Genomic DNA, 23387 nt, shown 5'->3' with positions numbered 1-23387 from the left:
TTTTTCAGCTGTGATAATTCCACAGAGCAGTACATGTATTCTTTGGCTAGCGCTAGACACAGATCCTTCTCTGTATACCTGGTATATCCCAACATTCCTTTAACCTTGGAATATTGATAAATTATGACAATATACAGGCAATACACCCCAGCAGAACTTCTAGGTGGGTATCCCCTTTCCTTTGCTTTTACTAAATCCGTAACCATGAGGGCATTGAGTCATTTACCATTACCGAAATATTTTCAGCAAATCATTTGTTGAAAAAAACAAATAGCTGTAAGGAGACAAATTTATGGAAAGTGCAGTCCTTGATTTTTGCATGTGTTTTGGACTTATACTTTCAGTAAGTCTGAGAAACTTTCTTGGAATTTCCATTTATAAAATACTTCACCAGTTAATGTAAGTACAGACTTTTCTGAGTGTTTTTCGTCTTGCATGAGTCTTGTCTTGCGTGTGAATGATATAAGACTGTGTTATCAGACCATAAAATAGTTGGATGTAAGTTTGATTTCAAAAATATTTGGTGGTTTGTACAATTGGAGTATTTATGTATTTTCAAAATCTCCTCTTAAGTTAGGTGGAAACATATGAACGGAAAGGATCTTATCCCCAAAACCATGGGAGGCATTCTAGGATACTTCCTTTCCTGTTACCACTGCCAGCAACATAACTTAGGCTTCTACACTGATTGCTTAAATTGTTTACATAAAGCTTAATAGCCTTTTGTAGCCAGAACAATGGCTACATTGTAGTGAATGATGTAGTAGCATGATGTAGTGAACTCCATCATGCTTTTCACTAGTCTTCCATGGAATATTTCTTTTATGATTATTTATTTCTGACTGAAGCATTTTACATAGATTGTAGTTGGACTCTGAAAACTGCTGGGGATTTTCCTCTTTTTCTTTCTTTCATTTCCATGGGTTTTATTGTATGAATAGAGTGACACGTTAAAGCGATAGGTTACCAGGAAATTAACTAGTGGGAAAAAATATTCAAGTGAACATAAAGCTAAACATGTGAGAAGAACATCAGATTAGTGTGCTTTAAGTAAGGCTTAGACTTGTGGTCTAAGATGAATAGAAAGGTGGGTGATAAACATTGTTATTTCTGTGTTGGCTGCTTTGAACAGCCGGGTTCCATGATTACAGAGATACATTTAAGTCATGTCTACAGTCTGCATGTCTTGATTTCTTGATATCTTTTTTTTTTTTCCTGTCTGGATGTGTTTATGGCTACGTAAGATTGTTCAGAGGTGATCAAAGAATCTGGTTTATTAGGACAATCTGGATCCTCATGTCTCACCTATCCAGGATCATTGGCTGGACAGGGGGAGTTCACACAAAGGATGCATAAGTGACATTTTCTGTCTATTCTAGGAGAAATGCTGAAAATTAAGGAAATTATCAATAATGAAAAGTTACCCATGTTGATGCTCTATGTCAATAGCTTCCTTTTGAAAGCTAAATTTCATATTAACTTCAACTTTGGAGCTATTTATGATCACTTAATTTTAATAGTGGTAGTAATTTTTGTTCTGATCAAGGAATAAAAATTGAATCCAATTGACAAGAATTTTTAAATATCATGAGCTGGCATGCTAGCCTTTTCATCAGCTCAAGGATGTTAGATTAAACATTTCAACTAATGTGTTTTGAATGTTTAGAGGTATGACTCTTGGGATTTAATATCATTGTTGCAATGTCACATAACAGTTCTTAAGCTGTTAAATTGTACTGGAAATTAAAATACATGTGCAATTTAAGTCTTTTTCCTATGTTTACAGGCAGAGAAAATTGCAGAGAAAGCTTGTCAAGTAAAACTAAAACCAAAGTGAGATACACTGAATAGATAAAAATATTAATAAATTAGAAATGTTACATGAAAAAGAGGTACAAGTCTTGGCTTAAATATGAAAAGAATTTGTGTGGCAGAGATCAAGACAAAATAAACAAATGGTAAATAGAGCTAGAAAATAATTTAAAATATTTGCATGCAGGAAAAAGGAAAAATCCAAGTAGATAAATAGTCTAGATTCAAAACAGCTGAGAGAAATTACAAGAAAACTTCTTCATCAAAGAGCCTGTCCTTAGTGATGTTTCTTTGGGAGTTACATGAATCAAAATTGTAGTGCCGCAGCCAGAGAACCAAAAAACAGTAAAGCAGCTAGACTGAAATAGATCCTTGTTTCTACACCTTGTCACCATGTAACACAGTTTTTGGAGGTAGAACTGCTGTGGAGAAAAGCCACAGTTTTGGCAAAATCTGTGGCCTTCATGCGCTATCTTACAAATTGTGGTCACAACAGGTGCTTTCAGGCGTCAGCAGAGAAGCTGAGGCTGTGAATCGACATGGAGATTAGTCTGTTCCTCCAGGAGGTCCTGCTAGAGCAGCAGTATGTCAACTGTGAATCATAGGATGGCCTGAGTGGGAAGGGACCTTTAAGATCATCTTGCTCGAGCCCCCTGCCATGGGCAGGAACACCTTCCACTAGACCAGGTTGCTCAGAGCCCCATCCAGCCTGGCCCTGAACACTCCTAGGGAGGGAGCAGCCACAGCTTCTCTGGGCAACCTGTTCTAGTGCCTCAACCACCCTCAGAGTATAAAGAACTTCCTCATAAAAATCTAATCTAAACTGGTTCTTTTCCTGTTTGAATCCATTCCCCCTTGTCACTGTGTGCTCTCTGTCTTTCTGCAGGCTTCCTTCAGATACTGGAAGTCTTCAATTAGATCACTCCAAATCCTTCTCTTTTCAGGCTGAACAATCTCAGTTCTCTTAGCCCTTGCCCATAAATGAGGTGCTCCATCCCACTAATCAGTTTGGTGGCCCTGCTTTGGACCTGCTCCAACAGGCAACGCTAGGGAAGCATAGGGAAGTTGCAGTTGCAAGTCATGTGTTAGCTTAGTTGTGTCCCTGAGTTTCACAAGAAAACTCATAAGATGAAACTCATAAGATGATACCAAGAAAACTCATAAGATGATAGCATAATGTGGGCATATACCCAGCACTGACTACTAACATGGTGTCAGTTGTTCTCCTGCAAAAAAGAAGTAGTAATTATAAAACCTAAACAAACCTAAACGACCTATCCTGAAAAATTAAAATTGTGAAACAGCAGAACTAAACAATGTAGTGGGTTCTACACAGGCAATACTGGAGCAGGGAGAGGGGTGGGGTGAAATACGAAAGCCTCTTAAGGGTTTGCCACTAGTGAATTATGCATCTCACTCTCACTAGTAGGCGTAAATGCATAATTCTAATCTGTTCTTATTACTTATTTATAGCACGCAGTAGAATGTAAATTCTGTGCCTCCTTTGTAGGGGCTTAACATGCTGGTTAAGGTATGCAGATATTTCAATAAGCCTACATAGACAACTTTCTGGGCATAACACCCTGTTGCCAATTAAAAGGCATAAACTTCAAACAATAAATTTAGCTAGCTCTCCTCTCCCATCAACAGGAGGAGCACAAACATGATGTAAGAAATAAGGTATAGGATCAACACATAATAAGAGCATTCATCTTGAAATAAACTACTCTGCATTATTATTATTTATGATAGTTACTGTTGTTAATAAAGTACATGTGGGACAGAGGAAAAGCCTGCAACAGCCACTGAATTTATGAGACTGGGGACAGATGCAAGCTCTTCCTTTTATATTGCTGGCACTGATCGATTTGTATTTTTCCCTGATGATGGTTTATGCCATTATAACTGTTTTGTGGCTCCTTACTATTGACTTATGGTTGCAAAGCACTTCACAAATGAGAGCAAGCTTCTGGACGTTATATCCTAATCTGCACATCCTATAGATATGCCATAATACAGAGCAGCTGACTGCACCACCTGTGATCTGTGCACCCACAAACATGATTTATTCTGGTAATCCCAGTTTAATGCATCACATCAGATTGTGGCAGTTATGTTATCTGATGACATTACTGACACTACATGCCATAATTGGGTAGTGCAACATGTCAAGTTGAAAAAAACTTTGGGCTTTTCTTTTCTTTCCCCTTGTTTTTCATGTGTGTTTTGAAAGTAAATATGAAATGAAATGAAACAAAATAAAAACCCCAAAACAACAACAACAAACCCCAAACAGCCCAAAATCAAAAAAATAAGGGATCAAAATAATTTTGCACAACCACATGTTGACCATATTAATGGCTCCACAGCTTGGGCTGCTTGTTCTCGTAAGGAGAGAGGAGAGCTGATAGAAATACAGTGTATTTTACTGTGCTGCTTATTTTGTGGTCAGCAGAAAACTAGCTCAGCTTTTGTAGTCTTGCAACAGATTTAACTTGCTATACTATAAATTGTCTTGTTTAGGAGCAGTGCTCAGAAGCTGAGTCCTCCCACTATCCTTGTTCCAGCACTCCAGTAATGTTTTGGCAAACTCCTTTATCCTCTGACTATAATTCAGGAGTACAGAGCTGTTCTGGTCCTAAGAAGGTGATACTATCTCTTCTACAGAAACTTTTAAATCACATGATAGCTTGCCTGGATGCTGAGAATTGTTCCCTAATCATCTCACATGCCTGGGTCTGTACAAAACGGTGACAAAAGTTACTCATCATGTGTGTAAAATGCAGATGTTGCTAAATAAAACTCACAACGTAAAAATCGTTAATTTAATCAACCTGTAGTTGATGGCAGGACAAAGAGCCCTTGTTGTAGTTTTATTGTTTAGGTTCCAATTTCTAGTGTTGAGTGTGCTTTCTCAAGCTTCTGCTTGTTTAGTGAATTGGCTTTTGTTGATTAAGACAATTTTTTTGGCATTAAAATGGTATTTTGTAATTCAGTATGCATATAAAATTATAGTAAGGAAAAGATACAAATAAAATTTTCTTGTCAAAGTTTTGTCAAAATATTTATTTTGGAAATTAATTTCTTTGATCCCATCCCTCTTTTTCTTTGCTTGGCAGAAAAAACTTATATAAAATAAATACAGTGTTAAAGAGTTCAAAATTGTTTGAGATACAGAAAGAGAAGTATGGAAATCTTGCAGGAATGTTGGACAAATTTGCAAATTATAGTGATGCTTACCTAAGTAATTTAAAAAATATTATATTGGTACTTAATGTTTTTCCCCTCAAGTTTGATTTATAAAGATAACTTTGAATCATCTTGTCAGCAGTACTCGATGTGCCACAATTTTAGGTGGGGTGAGTGTCTCTGAAAATTCCACTTTCTGAATTTATTTCAAGAGCTTTTTCTTCCCTTCCTCCATCCACCCCTCTTCTATTATTGAAAGGGAATTCAAGGGAACAGAGCATCCTAATTGCTTTTCTATGTAGCACTTACTCTCCTATACCCCTCTTTGTTGTGTTTTCTTTGTTTCCTTCTCTGAGGTTGTTTCTGTGGTGGTTTGACCGGGAAGAAGTGGGAATTCTGGGATGCTGTGGTCAAACCAATTGGTGCTCAGATTTTGATATTGGCACCTGGTGTGGCCAGTGGGGTTTGGACACACCTCCAAGAATACACAGGGGTTAAAAAGCAGAGCTTCAGCTTTGAGAGGCTCTCTTGGGACTTCGAGGGAAGGAGGTCAGGTCTCCCTCCCCTGTCCAGCCGCTGCTGCTGGGCAGGGGAGGGGCAGCCATGTGGTAGGCCTGGGCCTGGACAGAGATGGGGGTGAGGAGGCCCTTGAGGATAGAAGGGTGGAGGAGCACCAAGAGCCATCGGGCAGTCATCCCCCTCCAGGAGAGAGAGAGAGAGAAGAGCCGGCGTCTGAATTTGATAGCAGCTGGCCCAGGAAGAAAAAGCGGAGGGGAGTGCAGCGAGGAGGTGCCGGCCGGAGCAGCAGCGAGTGTGGGAGTGCCGGAGCTCTGGGACAGACAGAGACTGAAATATTTAACCCTTTTTCTTACATGATTGGGACCTTGCAAAAATGCTGATCCTCCTCGGAGCTGAATAAGAAGGGAGATAAGAGATGAGATGAGACAAGGACCTGGCCCGAAGGATGTGGAGACGACTGACTGAGTGGGGAGAGATGATTGGATTGGCCTTTTGGCTGGACTTTTCTTGTGTAGCCATAGACTCAGTTTTATTCCTGTGACACAGAGACTGCACTTGGGGGGAGGCAGTGCCTCAGAACCAGGAAGGTTTATTGTGAGGACACCTCCACCCCAGGGGGTTGGAAAAAAATGGGGGGGACAGATGTCCCAAAGCAGAGACTGTGCCTTTTTGGAGTGAGACAAGGCATCCTTAAAAGACAACCCTAGAAGCAGCTCTGGTCCATGCACAGTGGTGAGAGCACTGAGCATGGAAGGAAGATGTCACAAGCGGCAAAAGGACTTTTCCGGGCGGTGCCTAGTGACATGGAAGCACACGAGGTTTCAGCGTGTTTCCAGGGGAAGCCTATGGTGCAAGAAGGACTCCTCTCCTCTTCATGGACTGAAGTTTGAATATCCTAAAGGGTGGTGCCAGGCTGAGCAGTTGGTGATTTGGGGGAATGTATCGGATTGGGAAATTTTGGTGGTGGGGAGGAGGAAAGCGTTTTTTGTAAGGTTTTCAAATTTTTTTTTTCCCCTTATAGTTTTTTTCCTATTTTCTTGTAGTTTAGGTAATAAAGTTTTCTTTATGTTTAAGCTGGAGCCTGTTTTGCTTATTCCTGGTCACATCTCACAGCAGACACCAGGGAGAGGGTATTCTCATGGGGGCACTGGCTCTGTGCCAGGCCCAAACCATGACAGTTTCTTTGTAGCCTCTCTTCCTAAGAAAGTGTTTGTAAGTCTCCGCTCTCTCACTGCTGTTTTCCAGACAGACTTTATTCCTGCACTCTGTAATATATGCTGCTCCAGATGAGACTGCACTATTGATTTATACAAAATGGATAGTAATAGTTGCTGTTTCTCACCATGTATTCATATATAACCACATCTTACTTTCTCACCATGTATTCATATATAACCACATCTTACTTGCAAAGGCACATGTTTGCATGTGCCTTTCCGTGGGTTTTAAAAGTGGCAGCCTGGCACTTGATACAATTACCTCAGCACCAAATGTTAGGTAGATCTGAATTTTGTTTCTCCCACTGCAGCAAGATTGGAATTACCTGGGAATACAGGATGTGCTTCTGCTGGTGAGCCAAAGGATTTTTGGTCATGCTAATGTGAATCCAGAGTAGTTCCATTTTTATAGACACAGGTATCTGAGTTTCAAATTTGCTATGTATTTGCCTACTGCAAATATATTTTCCAGCTGTGAATATAAAGCTGAAGTAATAGAGAGGTAAAATGGTCAAATCACGCTTTTTTTCCTTTTTCACTTTTTGGGCTAAACATTGACTGAGACATTATGGTTCTTATGATTTATACTAGCAACTCATCTCTACTTAAGCTGGAATAAGAAATTCAGTGAATGGACTGGAAGCATTCGTGAATGGAAATTTTCATTTAAATCTTAAAATCTTCATTCCTTATGATGTGTAAAGAAATGAAAAAGAGGGATATTAAATGAAGATAGTGTTATTGACAACAATTACTTCTCTCCACGTGCCTGATAAATATTAATATGCTTTGTCTTCTTTCTGATTTTTCTCCCTCTGACCTTCAAACTCATTTTATTTTTCCAACTTTTATAATTGAAGTAAACAAGGGAGACGGTGAATAGTTTTAATTCTAGTCAGCAAAGAAGTATTTTGGAAGTTCAGTAGGTTCATTTGATGCTGAATGTTTGCATTGACTGACTGGCTCTGTGTCATTTTGGCAGCAAGATAAGCTTTTGAAAAACCTTCCAAAATGCCTCCATATTTTTCTGATGGTGAATAATGATGATGGGTCAGAGGAAAACATATCAGAGATGTTATGGGAAGGAGGATTCCAAGGAGCATGGTGATTCTTCTGTGGTCAGTGACATGAGATTCGAATCACAAAGCAATTTAGGTGGAAGTGCTAAAGTCTGAAGAGAAGTTTAAATGTTCTTCTCAAATGTGTCCTTTCTGTTTTTTCTAAACCAAGTGGTGTGGGGCATTCCACATGATTTGAGCTTTCTTCAGCTGAGCACGTTTGGGATTTCAAGCTAGTGTGTCCTAACTGGGGAGTAAGAAGAGCCTGGAAAATGTTTCCACAGTAGCTGTCTCAGGGATGTGGCTTTACAATAAAAGATTGTAATCCTTGCTCTCCAGCTTTTACAATGAGATATGAATAACAGGCATAGGAATAATGTGCTTAAGTCTCAAAAGGAATGAGAATTTCATAGAATAGCCTGGGTTGGAAGGGACCTGCTGTGGACAGGGTCACCTTTCACTAAACCAAGTTGCTCAAAGCTCTGTCTAGCCTGGGCGTTGAGCGCTTCAGGATTGGGGTATCCTGAGCACTTCAGGTTGGCTTCTCTGGGCAGCCAGTTCCAGTGTCTCACTACTCTCCCAGTAAAGAATTTATTCCTTTACAAGTAATTTGGAAAACTGGAGGTATTTATTGCTGAACAAATAGTTTCTAAAACACATCAGCATTTGTTGGCCAGCTGGAAGCCAAATTATTTTGTCCATGTGCCCTTATGTCAAAGTCTTTGCTGTTGTTCTTGGAGCAGAACAACAGCTAATGGTGCTTCCTGAAAAGAGTTATTTGTGATCCTGGGTTTATTTATTGCTTTTTATTACTTGCACTTGTTTTTAATGGCTTCACAAAATTATTTAAATTTTGTCACTCTCAACATTACCAAATCACATAAGCATTCTTAGTTATTAATTAATATGTTAGAATTTGCTGCTGTCTTGGAAGATAGATGTTTTCTTCAGTTAAACGGCCAGTTGCACGTGTGGCAGGCCATCCATTGCTAATTTACACAATTTGGTACATGAGCACTTTTTGTCTTGATTGAGTTGCCTGAAGTACCTAAGGGTACTTCATTTGTGACATTTTTTTTCCTGAAATATTTTCAAGTAAGTGCGGTGTGGGGTGGGGTTTGCAAATCTATGAAAAGATGCAGCGCTAGTATAATACCCTTCCAGAGAAAGTTGTACATTAGTGATGGCTCTTTGAGAGTCAGTATAATTAAGTGATTGGTGCTTTATAAATAAAGAGAGCAGAATATACTGTAGTAATTGAATATGAGTTGTTGCTTGCTTTCAGGAAATGGTGGAAGGCAGAGAAGTGCTAGTGATGTCTGTTGGAGCAGGCCTGATAGTGCAATCTTGACACTTAGCATATGAATTAGATGTTTGGGATTTTTTGGTGGTGTACAGAAATCAGAAGGGGACATGGTTGTATTTGGTGGTGAAGATTTATGGTCCCAAGGAGTTTATCTTCTAATTAGATATTAAGTTACTATGAGTTAATATGATAGATTGTGAGAAAGAAGATGAAAAAACAGAGTAAGGGGATGAGTAATGAGCTGAAGTGTTTGTATAGTGTACCTACATAAACGACGTGGTGATTGGAATTCTTTGGAAGTTTTTCATTTGCAAACTCTCTCAGCAGGTTTTTGTTGTTGTGCTGCTAACAATCCCTTGCTACAATTTTGTTGGATCATTTTCCTTTGAATATAGCAATGAGATAACTATTGTGTCAATTATTTTCTTGAGAAAGCATATGAGATTCCTTGCCCAAGTCAGATGAGTGCTTACCAAGACAGGACGTTGCCATTTCTGGTCCTGGAAATGCTGGAGCTGCCAGAAACCAGGGAGAGTGGAAATAGGGAGGAAGAGGGGAACAAGAAGGGTGTGTGGCTCTCTTGCAGTAAATCTGAATATAATAAGAGTGTTAAGATAGTTACAGATAAAACAAAATACTGCAGCTACTACTACTGTGTTATTTTTGAACTGGGATGTATTCTGACAATGAAATGGGAAAGCATGTTTTGTTATATCTTCAGTTTTGGTTGGGTTTTTGGTTTTGGTTTTTTTGACTGTACTAATTATGTTTTTGTACTTTTTTTTTAGTAACTTCTCTCAAATTCTATGCTGAAAGTGGCACTGTAGTGTTGTATATTATCTTTCAATGACTACCCATGAAATTTGATCAAAGAAAGTGAGTGTTCTTATTGACCATGCAAACGGTGTCATTCTTTATTCTTTCTGCCTCATGCATTGATTGTGCTCTCAGGACTTATGCAGGTGGTTATTAGAAACTGGAGGGATACCAACCACTATGGTTGGTTAGTGTGGGAAGTTCCAACCACCCCACATATCTAATAATTGTATTGATATGCAAATATTGATTTTAATGATAGTCACTACAGCTCACAATTCTCTTGCTGATGTGTGGGTTAGAAAATGATTTAGTTTTTTTGTGTTGCCTCTGAGGTCAGAGAGATGAAAAGGCAGGTTGATCCTTCCTCTCCCTTTGCTCCACCTTTTTCTTTGGGGAAATTGAGTATATGGATTTAAAACAGATATGTGGGATTTTATTTTAGTTTTCTTTCTTTGTTCTGTTTTAGCATGAAAAATGCAGAATTATTTTTCTGTCTACCTTTTACTTTAATATGATGACTTGAGGGAATTCTGTACCCTCAAAAAACAATATTTTTATTTGTCTTTTTGAGCTTTTCACTCTTCTGGGTCTAGAGATGAGAACAGGACCAAATCCTGAATTTAGGGTATTTTCCATCAGTTGAGTTCTGTAATTTCTAGGCTTAGCTTTATATGTGTAAGAAATAAGAGTTTTCAGTGAGTAGTTATTGGAATATTGAAATAAGAAACATTTAATCTTTAAATTAAAATCAGGGAACTGAAATTACAGGACAGATTGGAATATAACCTGATCAAGCAAATTTGTAAGAAAACAATTTCAGGTTTTGCTGTAGGTTTAAATGGAGTAATTGTGTCCTTACTGGGTTTGTCTTGTAAATTGAGATCAATGAAATTCATCCAGCAACAGCATGAAATCAATTGTAAAATAACGTATAATTCCCTCCCTATATTGTAAATTATACTTTGTTTGACATTAGTCACTGAGTTTTCCGTGCACTGGGGTGCATTTTCTTGTAACACATTTCCACATAATGCTTGTGGATCTGTTTCTAATGTATTTGAGAGTGATCTGTTTTTCATGTCCACAATTGCCTACATTTGATCTTATGCAAATCATGCAATCAAGCAAATGGAAAGCAAGGCATTGTTGCTAGAGGACCTTGACAAACAGTGGCTTTGTAGTTTTAAGAACCTCCTCCCTCTTTCAAATTCACGTTTGTATCCATAGCTGTTTGAATCCAGTGATCCATTATGAAATACTTTGAACTTGAAAAAGGAAAATATATCCCAAATTAGGTTGTGATGAATAATTGCAGTGATTATGATGTAATATGATTTTTATTGTTCAGTTTGTCATTTTCTGCTTCTAACATCTTAGAAATACTGCCTTCCCTATATTTGCTGGCTCATCCAAACTTTGAAGTCTATGGAGAGATTTTAATGATGGCAAAGCTCCTACCTTGAATGACATTGCTAAGCCTTGAATTTCTTTGTTTTCTTCTCCTGCTTACACAAACAAAATTTTTCTTTTTAGCCTTTATCCTACCTAAATCTTGGAGATTCCATTGAAACTTTCTATTTAGTAGTCAAAATACTTTGGTGTTAGTAAATCAAGATGAGGAATAAAGATTTTCTTTGAATCTGGTGACATATTGCTTTTTAAACATGTTTTATTTTTCAACTATTTTTTAAACTCTCCTATCCTTTCCTCCCCTTTCAGTATGTTTATGTTTATCTGATCTCAAATGATCTCTGTGCTCATATGTACTGGGTTTCCATTCCTTGCTGTTGTTTTTTTTTTTTTTTTTTTAAAATTTACATGTTTCCCCGTCTTTTCTTCTTGCTTTTTCCATTTTTGGTACTGAGACACACAAGGTAACTTATACTCAATTGTTTTTTTCAGGGAGGGAAATAAAACATTTTCTCATCTTCCATTCTCTGAATCCTTGAAAAATTTCTTCCCTCTTCAAATTACACAAGCTATTTCCACAAACATAGGCCTGGCAGTAGTCTTATCAGCTACAGTCTGCATCAAACCCTGTACTGACAAGGAAAAGAGTGATCCACCATAAACACATGGAAAAGGAGAAATCAACTTTTTCTTTTCCCTTTCCTTGGGTTATATTCACTCTTCTTGGTGAAACCTTACTGTGTACTTTCAACTTTGAGAGAAGAAAGTATAATCAGTATCTAGGAGGTTATGAATTATACAGGTTCCATGATTAGCTTTCATCTATTCATTTTAGGATTGCTGAAAGTAAAATCCTTCTGGTCACTTGTTTGCCCACCCACAACATGAAATATGGAATACTTATGTCACAGACTTTGAGCTCCATCTGCACTTTTGTGGCTTCTCTTACAGCAGCTGCAGGGAATAAGGGGCCCAGGAAGGTGTACAGTAAGGAGGGCAATGCAGCCAGTGCAGTACATGGAGTTTCCCTGCGTGCTGAGCCAGCCTGAGCACCTGCTCTGGAGTGTGCTTTCCCCCTCTCACTGACTTAAGCACTGCTTAACCCTGGTAGAATCAGTCCCATTATGTTGATTAAACATGTCACTGTTACAGGCATTCACTTGATGATTTTTTTTTAGCTGCTGCATTTTTTTTTTTAACTCACACTCTGCCATGTGCTCCATAGAACAATACCAATGAGTGATACAGTATTTTCAATAAAAATGCACAAGTTCATTGTCTTCTTATACAGAGTGGAGCAAATCAGAAGAAATTTCATTCCTGCAGGGACTGAAGGTGTAATATGAGGGGAAAACTAATAAGAGAGAAGTTGGGTCTATAACATTTCTGCTTTGGTGGTGTCTTTGTCATCCAACCAGAGTTTTTAAATTTTTGCTCAGAGATATGTTGTAAAAAAATATAGTTTGATACTTTTGGGTTCTGAAAATGCTACTTTTTATTATGTCTTACAAAAGCACAGAACTTTTCTGAAATATTGAAAATTTGTGTCTATTGAACAAACACTTTACCTGTATACCTTATGCTGTTGCCAAAACCTCAACTCTAAATTCCTTCTTAAAAGGAAAATTTGCTTAAGTCTAAGATATGTATTTTAATAAAAAAAGAGATCAGAAAATGCTAGAAAATGATGTCTTCTTTCATGCTATAATTTTTCTATCAAACATTCCTTTATTAATATAGGGAAGAATATATTAACTTTTAGAATATTTATTCAGCAAAAATTATACATTTTATTCACCATTTTCTGCAGTAAATTATACATTTTACTCACCATTTTCTGCAGTAATTCAAATTCAATATAGCTTCAAAATTAATACCCATTGAGCAGTTGTTTTCCTATAGCATTAGATGGGTTGTCTTTACTGAAATATATTTTATGAGTGTTTGGTGTTCATGCAGCTGAAGACAAACAGGCAAAGACAGAATGGATCAGTATGAGTAGTGACAACTCTGAGCTTCCTTTGTGTTCATGCTTGTAGGGAAATCTGCATGGAGTGAATTGTATGTATTGATGCTTGTCATTCTTGTTTCATACAGCACATCTTAAAAATATATATAATGCAGCTGTGTTAAAGAACCTGTATTTGTTTTTCCATTAATTTAATTTGATTTGATTTAATAATCTCAAATGTGTTCATTTGCCACTGTGGCAAATTGATGTAGTATGTAGCACCTGAAAATCTCATTTCTCTTTTTTTTTTTTTTTGGCTTGGTTGGTGTACATTCTGGGGTAAATGAAGTACAGTGGGGTTATCTCAGCCAAAGCACTCTCCACAGATCTATGGGTAGTGAAAATTTGCATGTCTGCTACTAAAGAACCAGTACCTATTCCTCTGGGGCAAACCCGAAACTTTTAAGACACACAGGTCCCCTTTCCTCTTGATTTTCCGAACTCACTAGTGTCTGAAAACTATAGGAAAGCCAGTTAAAATGAATACACCACATAAATTCCTATTCTTTTCTTGCCCTAGATTTGGCAGTTTTCACACCGCACCAGTTCCTGCTCACTGCCTGCACACTTGCTGGCTGTACAAACAGTTCCCAGGTCACCTTGTTTACAGCGCAGCTGCCACCATCTCATGTAGATGCCCCGGTCCTGACAGTTTTGGATTCTAGAACAATACATGTACAGTAAGTAAGGATTTCTTCTTTCCTGACAACACAATAGTGCATCAGTTTATTCAAGAATTCCAGTGAGTTCAATCAGGGGAAGAGTTTGTGACATAAAATTAAATTTATTATGATTAAATGCATAGAAGTGATTAGTTTAGTGGTTCTGTGAACCTTCTGATTATCACTTGCCAACTTAATTTCCATTTTGTCTTTACGCAATCAGTATAACCTACATATGGGCATAGCCTCTGCAAACTTCAGTGCAGGAAATGTTCTGGTGATATGCCTCTTTTGTAGCCCCTGCTTTGTGTGTAATCATTTATCTACTGAGTACAAATACTGCATTAGAGGTATGGCTTAGATTTATTTTTATGATTGCACAACTGGGTTTTCGAATTCTCAAAATAGACCCCATGAAGTCCTCTGTACAAAGCCTTAAATTTTTCAGCATGGTCTGAATCTTTATTTGGTCTGGTCATAATCATATTTTGCTTCTATTTGCAGATGGAAAGAACCAGTAGAAGTAAATGGAATCCTAGATCGCTATATAATTTATATGGCCACCAATGAGCAGAATTTTACAAAGTGGAATGTAATCTATAACAGCACAGAACTTTTTCTGGATTTTACTATTCCGCAGCTTTTCCCGGGTACTGAATACCTCATAAAACTAGCTGTAAGTTTTAAAGATGTGTAGTAGAGGTGTAAAATGGTGAAAATGATTCTGACTTTGTTAGCATCTTAATATTTAATGGTTCTTGTGTCCACTTTGTTTAACCTCTTCGTTTTGAAGCTAAGGTGGGTGAGCAAAGTAGGTTTTTTTGTTTCAAAACAGATTCACAAAAATGTGTATGTAATTTAAATACAGGTTTTCTTCAAGGATAAGTTGGATAACTAATAAAGAATTGAGCAGAAATATATGAAATGCTTTTAAAAAATTTCCTTGGACCCAACTTACAAGAAAACATTGAAGGTTTTTAAAAGTGTCAACCTTTCGCATTTTGTACTGTATAATTTGTTCTTTCATCCTTTCCTTCTGTATGTAGAAGGAAATAGCAGAGAAGCAGAGTTCAGTGTAGAGCAGCAGTTTGTGTATTCAAAACATTTTAAAAGACATTAGTGTTTTCATTGCATTTCTTTATCATTGGTTTTATTTTGTGATGAAAGAGAACAGCTTCTTCACTAACAAAACAGGAAAATATGTGGATAAAAGGAGAAGATTGTCCCTTGTTTTAAGCACATTGTTCATTTTACAACAATACCTATATAAGGATATTTGCTTTGATAAATGCCATAGAAAAATATTCTGCTCTTGATTATGAATAAATTTACATTTATGTAGACTAGATATGCATTCATTTTTTCTTAACATGCTCTTGAATGTTCTAAATATTATACCACAAAAAATAATCTACCTTCAGGTAATGATAAGGATCTGACTTGAACCTGAAAAAAACAAGGATATTCAGTCTAATTAAAGCTTAGATTCATGTTGAAATTAATTCATTTGTGCCTAGATATTTCAGCATAGTAAATTGCTTAGCATATATAATAGCACCATGTCCAAAACTAAGGCAGTGCTTCAATAAGCATTTTATGCTTTGATTTTTTATTTATTCTTTACAAAAGAATTTGTGCTGTCCCTCACTGTGCCACAGCTTTTTCTCTGCTCCTGCCCAACTTCTGTGCATGGGGGCACAAGGGAAGAGCATCAGGGAAGAATTAACAGCTACAGTCCAGAGAGCACCTGGGACTGCTTTTGGTGGCTCTGCCTTGGGATACGGGAGGAGGTGTTGTGTGCATCTTGGTTTTGTTTCATCAACATGCACAGATTTCCTAGATGTTACCAAATAAATTTTTAGGAACCATTTCTTCTCTATATTTTATTTTTCATTCCTTTGTAAATTTTTAATCCTCCTTAATATTTGCATTTAATCAGAAAGTAGCAAAAGATAATTTCTTCTAGTGACAAAGATAACCAGATTTACCTGGATAAAATGCAGTAGTCTGTGATAGGTGAGTTAGAAGATCTAAATGTCCTTGCAACTTTGAAAATGATAAAAGTGCATGAAATGTTCAATATCTTTGAGGTGCAATAGCTTTCTTGAAACATTTGGGTCCATCATATACAGAACTATTTAGACTGGTTTGAAAGAAATGTACTATTACAGGCTTACAAGTTATGAAAATTAAACATGGCCAAATGTTACTTGTTTATGAAAGGAAAAAACTCCGAATATAAAATAATCCCAACAAAAACCAAATCCACAAAAAAATTCAAATCAAGTATACACACCTGGAAAAAATTTAATTATTTAGTGTTTCATATATTATTTAACTGAATTTTAATAAAACTTAAGAATAAAAATACCCCAAACAATCATCAACAGTGAAAGATGTAACTAAATTGTTCCTCTTTTTTTTTGTTAGAATGAAATATTTCTATCAGTTAGAACCTTTTCCTTGTTTCACAGTTACTATTAACTTTGGTTTGTATCCACTCAAAAATTGGTTTTGGTTTCTGTGTTGAGTTATCAAAAATTGCATCTTGACCAGTGGAAGCAGGAGCTTCACACATCACAGGCTGTTGTCTTTAACTTTTGTATGAAAGGTTAATGTTGCTACACTGAAGAGAGGTAGAAAATATTTATTTTTGCATGCTGTTACCAGTTTTCAGAATTGATTACTGCCATTTAATATGCAGCAATTTTATTCATAAATGAGTACAACAGGTTTTGTAAGCAAATCTAATGCTTCTTTCCTAAAAGTCAGCCAAGAAGACATAGGGTCATGTCTCCATGGATTAGTGCAAAGGAACTTCCTTTTGTTCTGTGCATGCTCTGAGCTGGGTGAGTGAGAGCCAGGCCAGTCTGAAAGCAAATGTAAAGTTGGAAGGTTGCCTTTAGTAGCCAGGGTGTCACTCTACTTTGTGACTGAAGTGCTTTTGTGATTGGACTGTTAAGCCAATATCTCCTCAGGATGCTGCAGTGTGGGTAAGCTGGCTCAGGTCCTGGGGGGAGTGTTGCTGTGTGGTGTCATTGGATGTGCTTTGCATCTGTCCTTTGGCTGTCCAGTTCCTGCGGTATTTTTGCAAATTTCACCTGAAATCTGTTTCTCAGAGTGACAAAATGGGGACTCAATCTGGGTGGAGATTTTCATGGCTTTGAGAATCACTGGATGTGATAGCCAGATGTCCAGTCCATTTAGATACACTAATCTAAAATCCCCCTACCTAAAATGCAGATGAGCTCTCTTTTGCTGATTTTCATTAGAAGAACCAGAAACTTCATGTCCCAGCAAATTTCAGAGATTCAAAAATTGAGCTGTGTGAAATTCAAGAAATAAATGAATGGAAGGGCTGCTGTTACCAAGCCCTTAAATGAAACACTCTCGGCTGCTGAAGTAGGCCTGGTGGAAATTAATTAGTTAGTCAGTAAGGAATAAATGGAAAAGAGGCCTTCCAGAACTGCTCTTTTTGGCTTCTTTATGAAGCCTGTGGAAGTGGAATCATTCAAAGATTACTCTGCTTCTCCTGGAAGGATAATTTTCTGAAATATTTTACTTAGCAAAGTGCTAATAGTTACTTGAGCATCCATCTGAACTGATGGTGGGTTTTGGGTTATTTAATAAACATTATCGTGTTTAGAGTAAATGCCATTTTTTGGATGTTCCCAAAACTGAGATTGCATTCTTTCATCTTTACCTGGTAGCTCAGACTGAACATGGAGTCATTCCTTAGTTGTATTGGGAATGTAATTTCCAGCAATATCAAAATAATCTTTATGTATAAAAGAACCTCTTATTTACAAACAATACTTTTTTTTACCCTTGGAGTTAGTATACAGTTTTGGAGGGCATAGGGAATGTGCTTGACTGCTCTCTGATTTGAAAAACAATGGGGAATGGGAAACTGAAGCTAATCCTTTAAAATAAAATGTAACAGATTGAGAGAAATGTTTTGTTCCTGGAGATCTGAAGAGCAAGATTCTTTGCGGATGATCCACTTGTCCACTTTAGTACATGAACAACTTAGAAAAACACAGATAATAATCCCTTAAGTTTTATGTATGTCCAAATGTAAATATTTGTTGAATTTGGGGTTTTATTAATTTTATAATTAAATAAAACCCTAAAAAATAAGCAATAACCTAACACAAAGATCTTTCAATCCAGTAGCAATATATACATATGTATATATTTGTATGTTTTTTAATGTGTGTAGTCTTGTCATCAGCATTAGTGCAAATAATTGGCAAAGCATCACATGGACCACAACTGTGTACATGTAAAACTTTAAAAGCCTGTTATATAGAGTGATATGCACTTTTGCCTGCACATTGTATTATTTCATAGCCCAAACAAAATACAAAAATTGTGTGGTTAGCATTTTGTTGTCTGGCAGCTTAAATACAAACTACTTTACTTTATTTTCCATAAACATGTAATAATAACAACTAATACACACTGGTTTATAATAGGGTGGTTTTTCACTATTATAATTGCACATGCTCTGAGAGCTGTTGTGAAGTACAGAAGAATGTTTTAGCTATAGTATGCCTAAAACCTCAAGTATGAGTATTATACATCCTCTTGTTATTTAAGAAAAGAGGTAAACAAATCTATGCTAAGGAAAGGGTCTTACATGAAAATCACAGGCTTACTAAGTTGAGATGTGGAAGAATAATGAGACTTAGGCAAAAAAATAAAATTGCTAAAATTATTGGTACTCCCTTGAAAGGTGTTTATTTGTTCTGATTAATATTTTAAGGCTTGCACTGGAGGTGGGTGTTCTGTAAGCGAAGCCAGCACAGCTATAACAGATGAGAGCACACCAGAAGGGGTTCCTGCTCCAAAAGCCCAGTCCTATGCATCTGACTCCTTTAACATCTCCTGGACTAAGCCTGAGTATCCGAATGGTAAGTGAACTCTTTTAGCCTCAAGTTAAAAAGATGATTAGTAAAGGTAAATTAATATTCTAAATGGCAGCTTATATGTGGTGCTTAATTTTTAATGATCATTTTAGCACATAAAATACCTGAGATAGTATCATTGTCTGCAGCTGGGAGATTGTGGTTTTCAGCCCAACGTGCTGTTTCAGTGGCTCGAAAGTGCTCCCTTTTGATAGTTCTTGTGTACTGCATCTCATTGTTCAATGTTTTCCAGGGCAGCTGAGCTGAGGAACAGGCATTCTTGGAGAATATTGGTCTAGGATGTTTATTTCACTCTCCAATAAAACATTAATTTTTTTAAATTAATTGATATGTAATAATAATTAGATTTGTGTTCTGCATGCTCATCATATAGTTGTACTTTTCTATGGCTGTGAAAGTTAAACAATATACTTTCTTTTGTTTAGAAACGTTTTCCATTTTGAAATGTCCATGTGTAAAACTTCTGGACAAATGTTACTTTTCTAGTGGGGTTGCACGGTATCATTTACCTTGGAATTTGGTCTGATTTTAGCAGTTTAAATCACTGCTGCATGCATGATAATAAAATCAGAGTGATGCTATGTAGGAATCACTAAATTTGAAATATCAGAAATGTTTTTCTTCATTGACTTATGATATTATTTCAATATATAGAATTATTTCTCCCAGTGGTTTCACATAAATTTCATTTTTCCTGCAAGTTTTTTTCCCACATTCAGTTGTGATAAAGCACATCCTACTTGTTCAACTTCACTAAAGACATTTTAAATGATTCCCCCAGAAGTGGTGATTGTATTCTGTAAGGTCTTACATTAAATTTAGAAAGAAATAAGAATATGTCACCTGTTAAATAATGTATTTGATAATTTATGATTCTTTTGAAGTCATTGTGGAAGATTTTGCTTCCTAGTCCCTTAGAAACTTTCTAACTCTGTTTCTAAAATCTCATCAGCATGTGTGGCAAAGGCAAGGAGGCAGGAGAAAGGGGAAGGGTAAGGGATGGGAGGAAATGGTGAGGATGGTCATGTATGTGGCTTAGTGCTAAAGTCTGAATAATTTTCCCTGAAGTAGACCTTTTTTTTGCAGTTAGTTTCAGGGCCTGATCTTGTTATCCTTGCATTGTGAAAAAAAATCCAAACCATTTAGAGAGTGCTTTAACTAATCAAGGAAATATAAATATATATGTCCATATACATATTTATACATGCATATCAACAGCACACAATAAAGGTCTAGAGTTTAAGAAATAAATTTTAGCAAGCTTCCTTTAAAAGAACTAATAGACAGGATGCATAACTGGATTTTGGGTATTGTAGCTTGTTAATACAGCATTTACTGTGTACAGCTTGGCTCTCCATTTAACTACAATAAACAGCTTGCTAGGGAAGTGCTGAGGATGTTGGTGCACCCTCAGCAAGTTTGTAGATGTTTCCAAATTGGGTGGGAGTGCAGGGCAGGACGGCTCTGCAGAGGGACTTGGACAGTCTGGATCAGTGGGCTGAGGCCAGTGGTTGTGAGGTTCAACAAGGCCCAGCCTGGGTTCTGCCCTTGGGTCACAACACCACCAGGCAGTGCCGCAGGCTGGGAAGCTGCTGAGGGAAAAAGCACCTGGGAGTGCTGGTCAGAAGTGGCTGAGCTGCAAAAGTCAGGCTGTGCCCAGGTGGGCAAGAAAGCCAATGGCACCCTGGCCTGGATCATCACTGGTGTGGCCAGCAGGACCAGGGCGGTGATTGTTCTCCTGTACTCAGCACTGGTGAGGCCACACCTCCAATCCTGTCCTTAGTTCCAGACCTCTCACTATAAAAAAAGACATTGAGGTGCTAAGCTGAGTCCAGAGAAGGGTGACAGGGTTGGGAAAGAGGCTGGAGTGCAAGTCAGATGAGGGGCAGCTGAGGGAGCTGGGGGTGTTCAGCCTGGAGAAGAGGAGGCTGGGGAGATATTATCCCTCTCTACAACTGCCTCAAAGGAGGGTGTAGCCAGGTGGGGGTCAGTCTCTTCTCCCAAGGAACAAGCAATAGCACAAGAGGAAATGGCCTCAAGTCATGCCACAGAGGTTCAGATTGTGTATAAGGAAAAATTCCTTCATGAAAAGGGTTCCCAAGCATTGGAAAAGGCTGCCCAGGGAAGCAGTTGAGTCACCATCCCTGAAGGTATTTAGAAGATGCAAAGATGTGGCACTTTGGGACATGGTTTAGTGGTGGATTTAGCAGTGCTGGGTTAGCAGTTGAACTCAATGATCTTCAAGGTTTTTTCCAACCTGAATGATTCTGTGATTTATCTAATAACGTATTTTCTTGTTCTCCAATTTTCTATTTCCATCCTTTCTCCATTTTCTTGAAAAGACTTTTTAAAAAACCCAGCAGCAAATAAGCTCTTAAAGTTTTGACTGAGCAAGTGCTTAATCAGGAAGGTTCGCATTGTTCAGTGACTTTGTTTTGCTTGTTCTCAGCACATCTTTTGGGCTGCCTTTTGGCCATATCATTTATAATGGCTGTGTCAGTGTTTTAAAACTGTGTAGGAGACTGAAAAATATCATAGTTGAGAAGAATAAAATTTGAGAAAGACCAGCAGAAGATACTTAGGTACTTTCCCTAAAACTTTCTTTCTTCAGCATTCTACTGGTGCATTCTTGATTTTTCTGGTCGGGTTTTCTTTTTTTTTTAATTTGTTTTTTTTTGTTTGTTTGTTTGTTTTTGTTTGTTTGTTTGTTTGGGTTTTTTTTTTGTTTTTTTTTGTTTTGTTTTGTTTTTGGTTTTTTGGTTTGCCTTTTTTTTTTTTCCAAAAGCTTAAAAACTGTTTCCTGCTTTGAACTGAGTTGGATCAAACTTGATGTGTTTCAGGCTGCTAAGCAGTGCTTTTCAAAAATACTGAGCTTGGCTTTGTTTCAGGTGGAAACCTCAGAATTGCAAAGATTTGCATATCATAGATTGTCATCTCCTTATTAGATCTCTGGAGCCTTTCCTTTCTCTCCTGCCTCCTTTCGTTTGCTCCTGCTTGACAGATGCTACAGTTTATTTCCATGGGCTGAGGAGGCTTATCAGCTTCCAATGGGTGTGTGGGCTGGCTGCGGCTTGGACAGCACAGACTTTGCTATGCCCTTGTGATATATATGGGGTTCAGCTGCTTGCCGTGAATTAGAAAAAAATTAAGGAGAATTAAAATGCTACCCTGGAGGTCAGAGGTGGCAAAAAGGATTAAAGCGTGCATGGCTTCTTCATAAAGATGGCACAATGAGGGGAAACGAGCTTTGGGGTACAGGAACACCTAGGCCTGTGTTGTCCAGTTGTAGATATCGAACTTCAGGGGTATGGTTTTTTATTGAATTTAAGGCTTATTTACATTATATAGAGGGAAAAAAATAATAGAAAACTGGGAAATCAAGCACATAATTCTTTCTTGAAAGTTGCTTCAGAAATATAATTTATGCATTAAGTAGAAAAAAGACTTTTGAAAGATGGCATGTTGAATATATTTGAAATATTGATATTTTATTTTGTCTTATTTTCAATCCAGCAATAAAATGGTTGATGGGACATGGGCCAGATTCTGCCACTCTATACATACATATCACATATGTATGTAGATAATAAGTAGTATAGGCAATATTGACCATTTAGATGTGGGCAGTGTATGGAGAGACTTGTAAAATCATGTGTCATCAGATATTCTGCTTTGACCTTTCATTATTCTAGTGGCCTTAATAAACAATGGTCTCTTCTTCAGAGCACATCCATTATAATCTTGCCATATAGTTTGAGATCTGCTATTTTAAAATTCTTGAAAATTTTCCACTGAAAATTTTCCTTAGCTGATCAATTCTCAAAAGCTTCATTTTGTGTTCATGTCATAGATAAAGCCAAGTCTAAATCAGGATTGTATCTTCCAAGGCCATGTGGAATTTTAATGGAAAATAGTAGGTATAGTAAAAACTGATTTATAAAATTATTCAGTGAACTAAGCCAGTACTTGTTCTTGCAAATCCTTGTGCTTATGAGAGATGACTAGTGTTTGTAGTCAGTGAAATTGATGTAGGTGAAAGTATGTTTGCTTAAGATTTGACCTGTAGATTGCACCTTAAGAGTAAAGTGCTTGTAGTACTTTGGATTCCAAACCTCTTTAGTGTCTTGAATATCATTGACACATTATATGGTCTCACCCAGAGAGGGGAAAGGAGCAAGATGATTTTGTAACTTCAGTTTAAGTTTATTTTGCATTCTTGGATTTCTTTTCAATGGTGAAACATAATTGTAGTATAGACGATAGAGATTTTGTCTTCAGTGAAATCAAGATTTGACCTAGCTGCCTAGACTTCAAAACTATGAAGAAACTGCATCTCTTCATAGTGACCACATGTTCCTCAGGAAGCCTTGTAAATCACAAAAATGTCCTATGGTCTTAAATATTTTATGCATGATAAACTTCAGCAGTATCTAGCAAGTCTCAGGAAGTTTGT

The 23387-nt window shown here is 37.3% G+C and overlaps 1 protein-coding gene across 1 annotated transcript in view; it reads left to right on the top strand.

Moving 5' to 3' along the window:
- USH2A (usherin) overlaps positions 1 to 23387 on the top strand; it is a 374998-nt gene that overhangs the window by 172117 nt on the left and 179494 nt on the right. The window contains exons 33-35 of the mRNA XM_064709111.1: positions 13862 to 14021; positions 14508 to 14679; positions 18772 to 18919. Coding sequence (XP_064565181.1) covers positions 13862 to 14021; positions 14508 to 14679; positions 18772 to 18919 — 480 coding nt within the window. The remainder of the gene's footprint in view (positions 1 to 13861; positions 14022 to 14507; positions 14680 to 18771; positions 18920 to 23387) is intronic.

The sequence above is a fragment of the Zonotrichia leucophrys genome, chromosome 3 (genome assembly GCF_028769735.1).
Source record: "Zonotrichia leucophrys gambelii isolate GWCS_2022_RI chromosome 3, RI_Zleu_2.0, whole genome shotgun sequence".
In the NCBI taxonomy this organism is placed as follows: Eukaryota; Metazoa; Chordata; class Aves; order Passeriformes; family Passerellidae; genus Zonotrichia; species Zonotrichia leucophrys.
The sequence above is the reverse complement of the archived record's forward strand: the minus strand, read 5'-3'. Positions and strand labels throughout refer to the sequence as shown.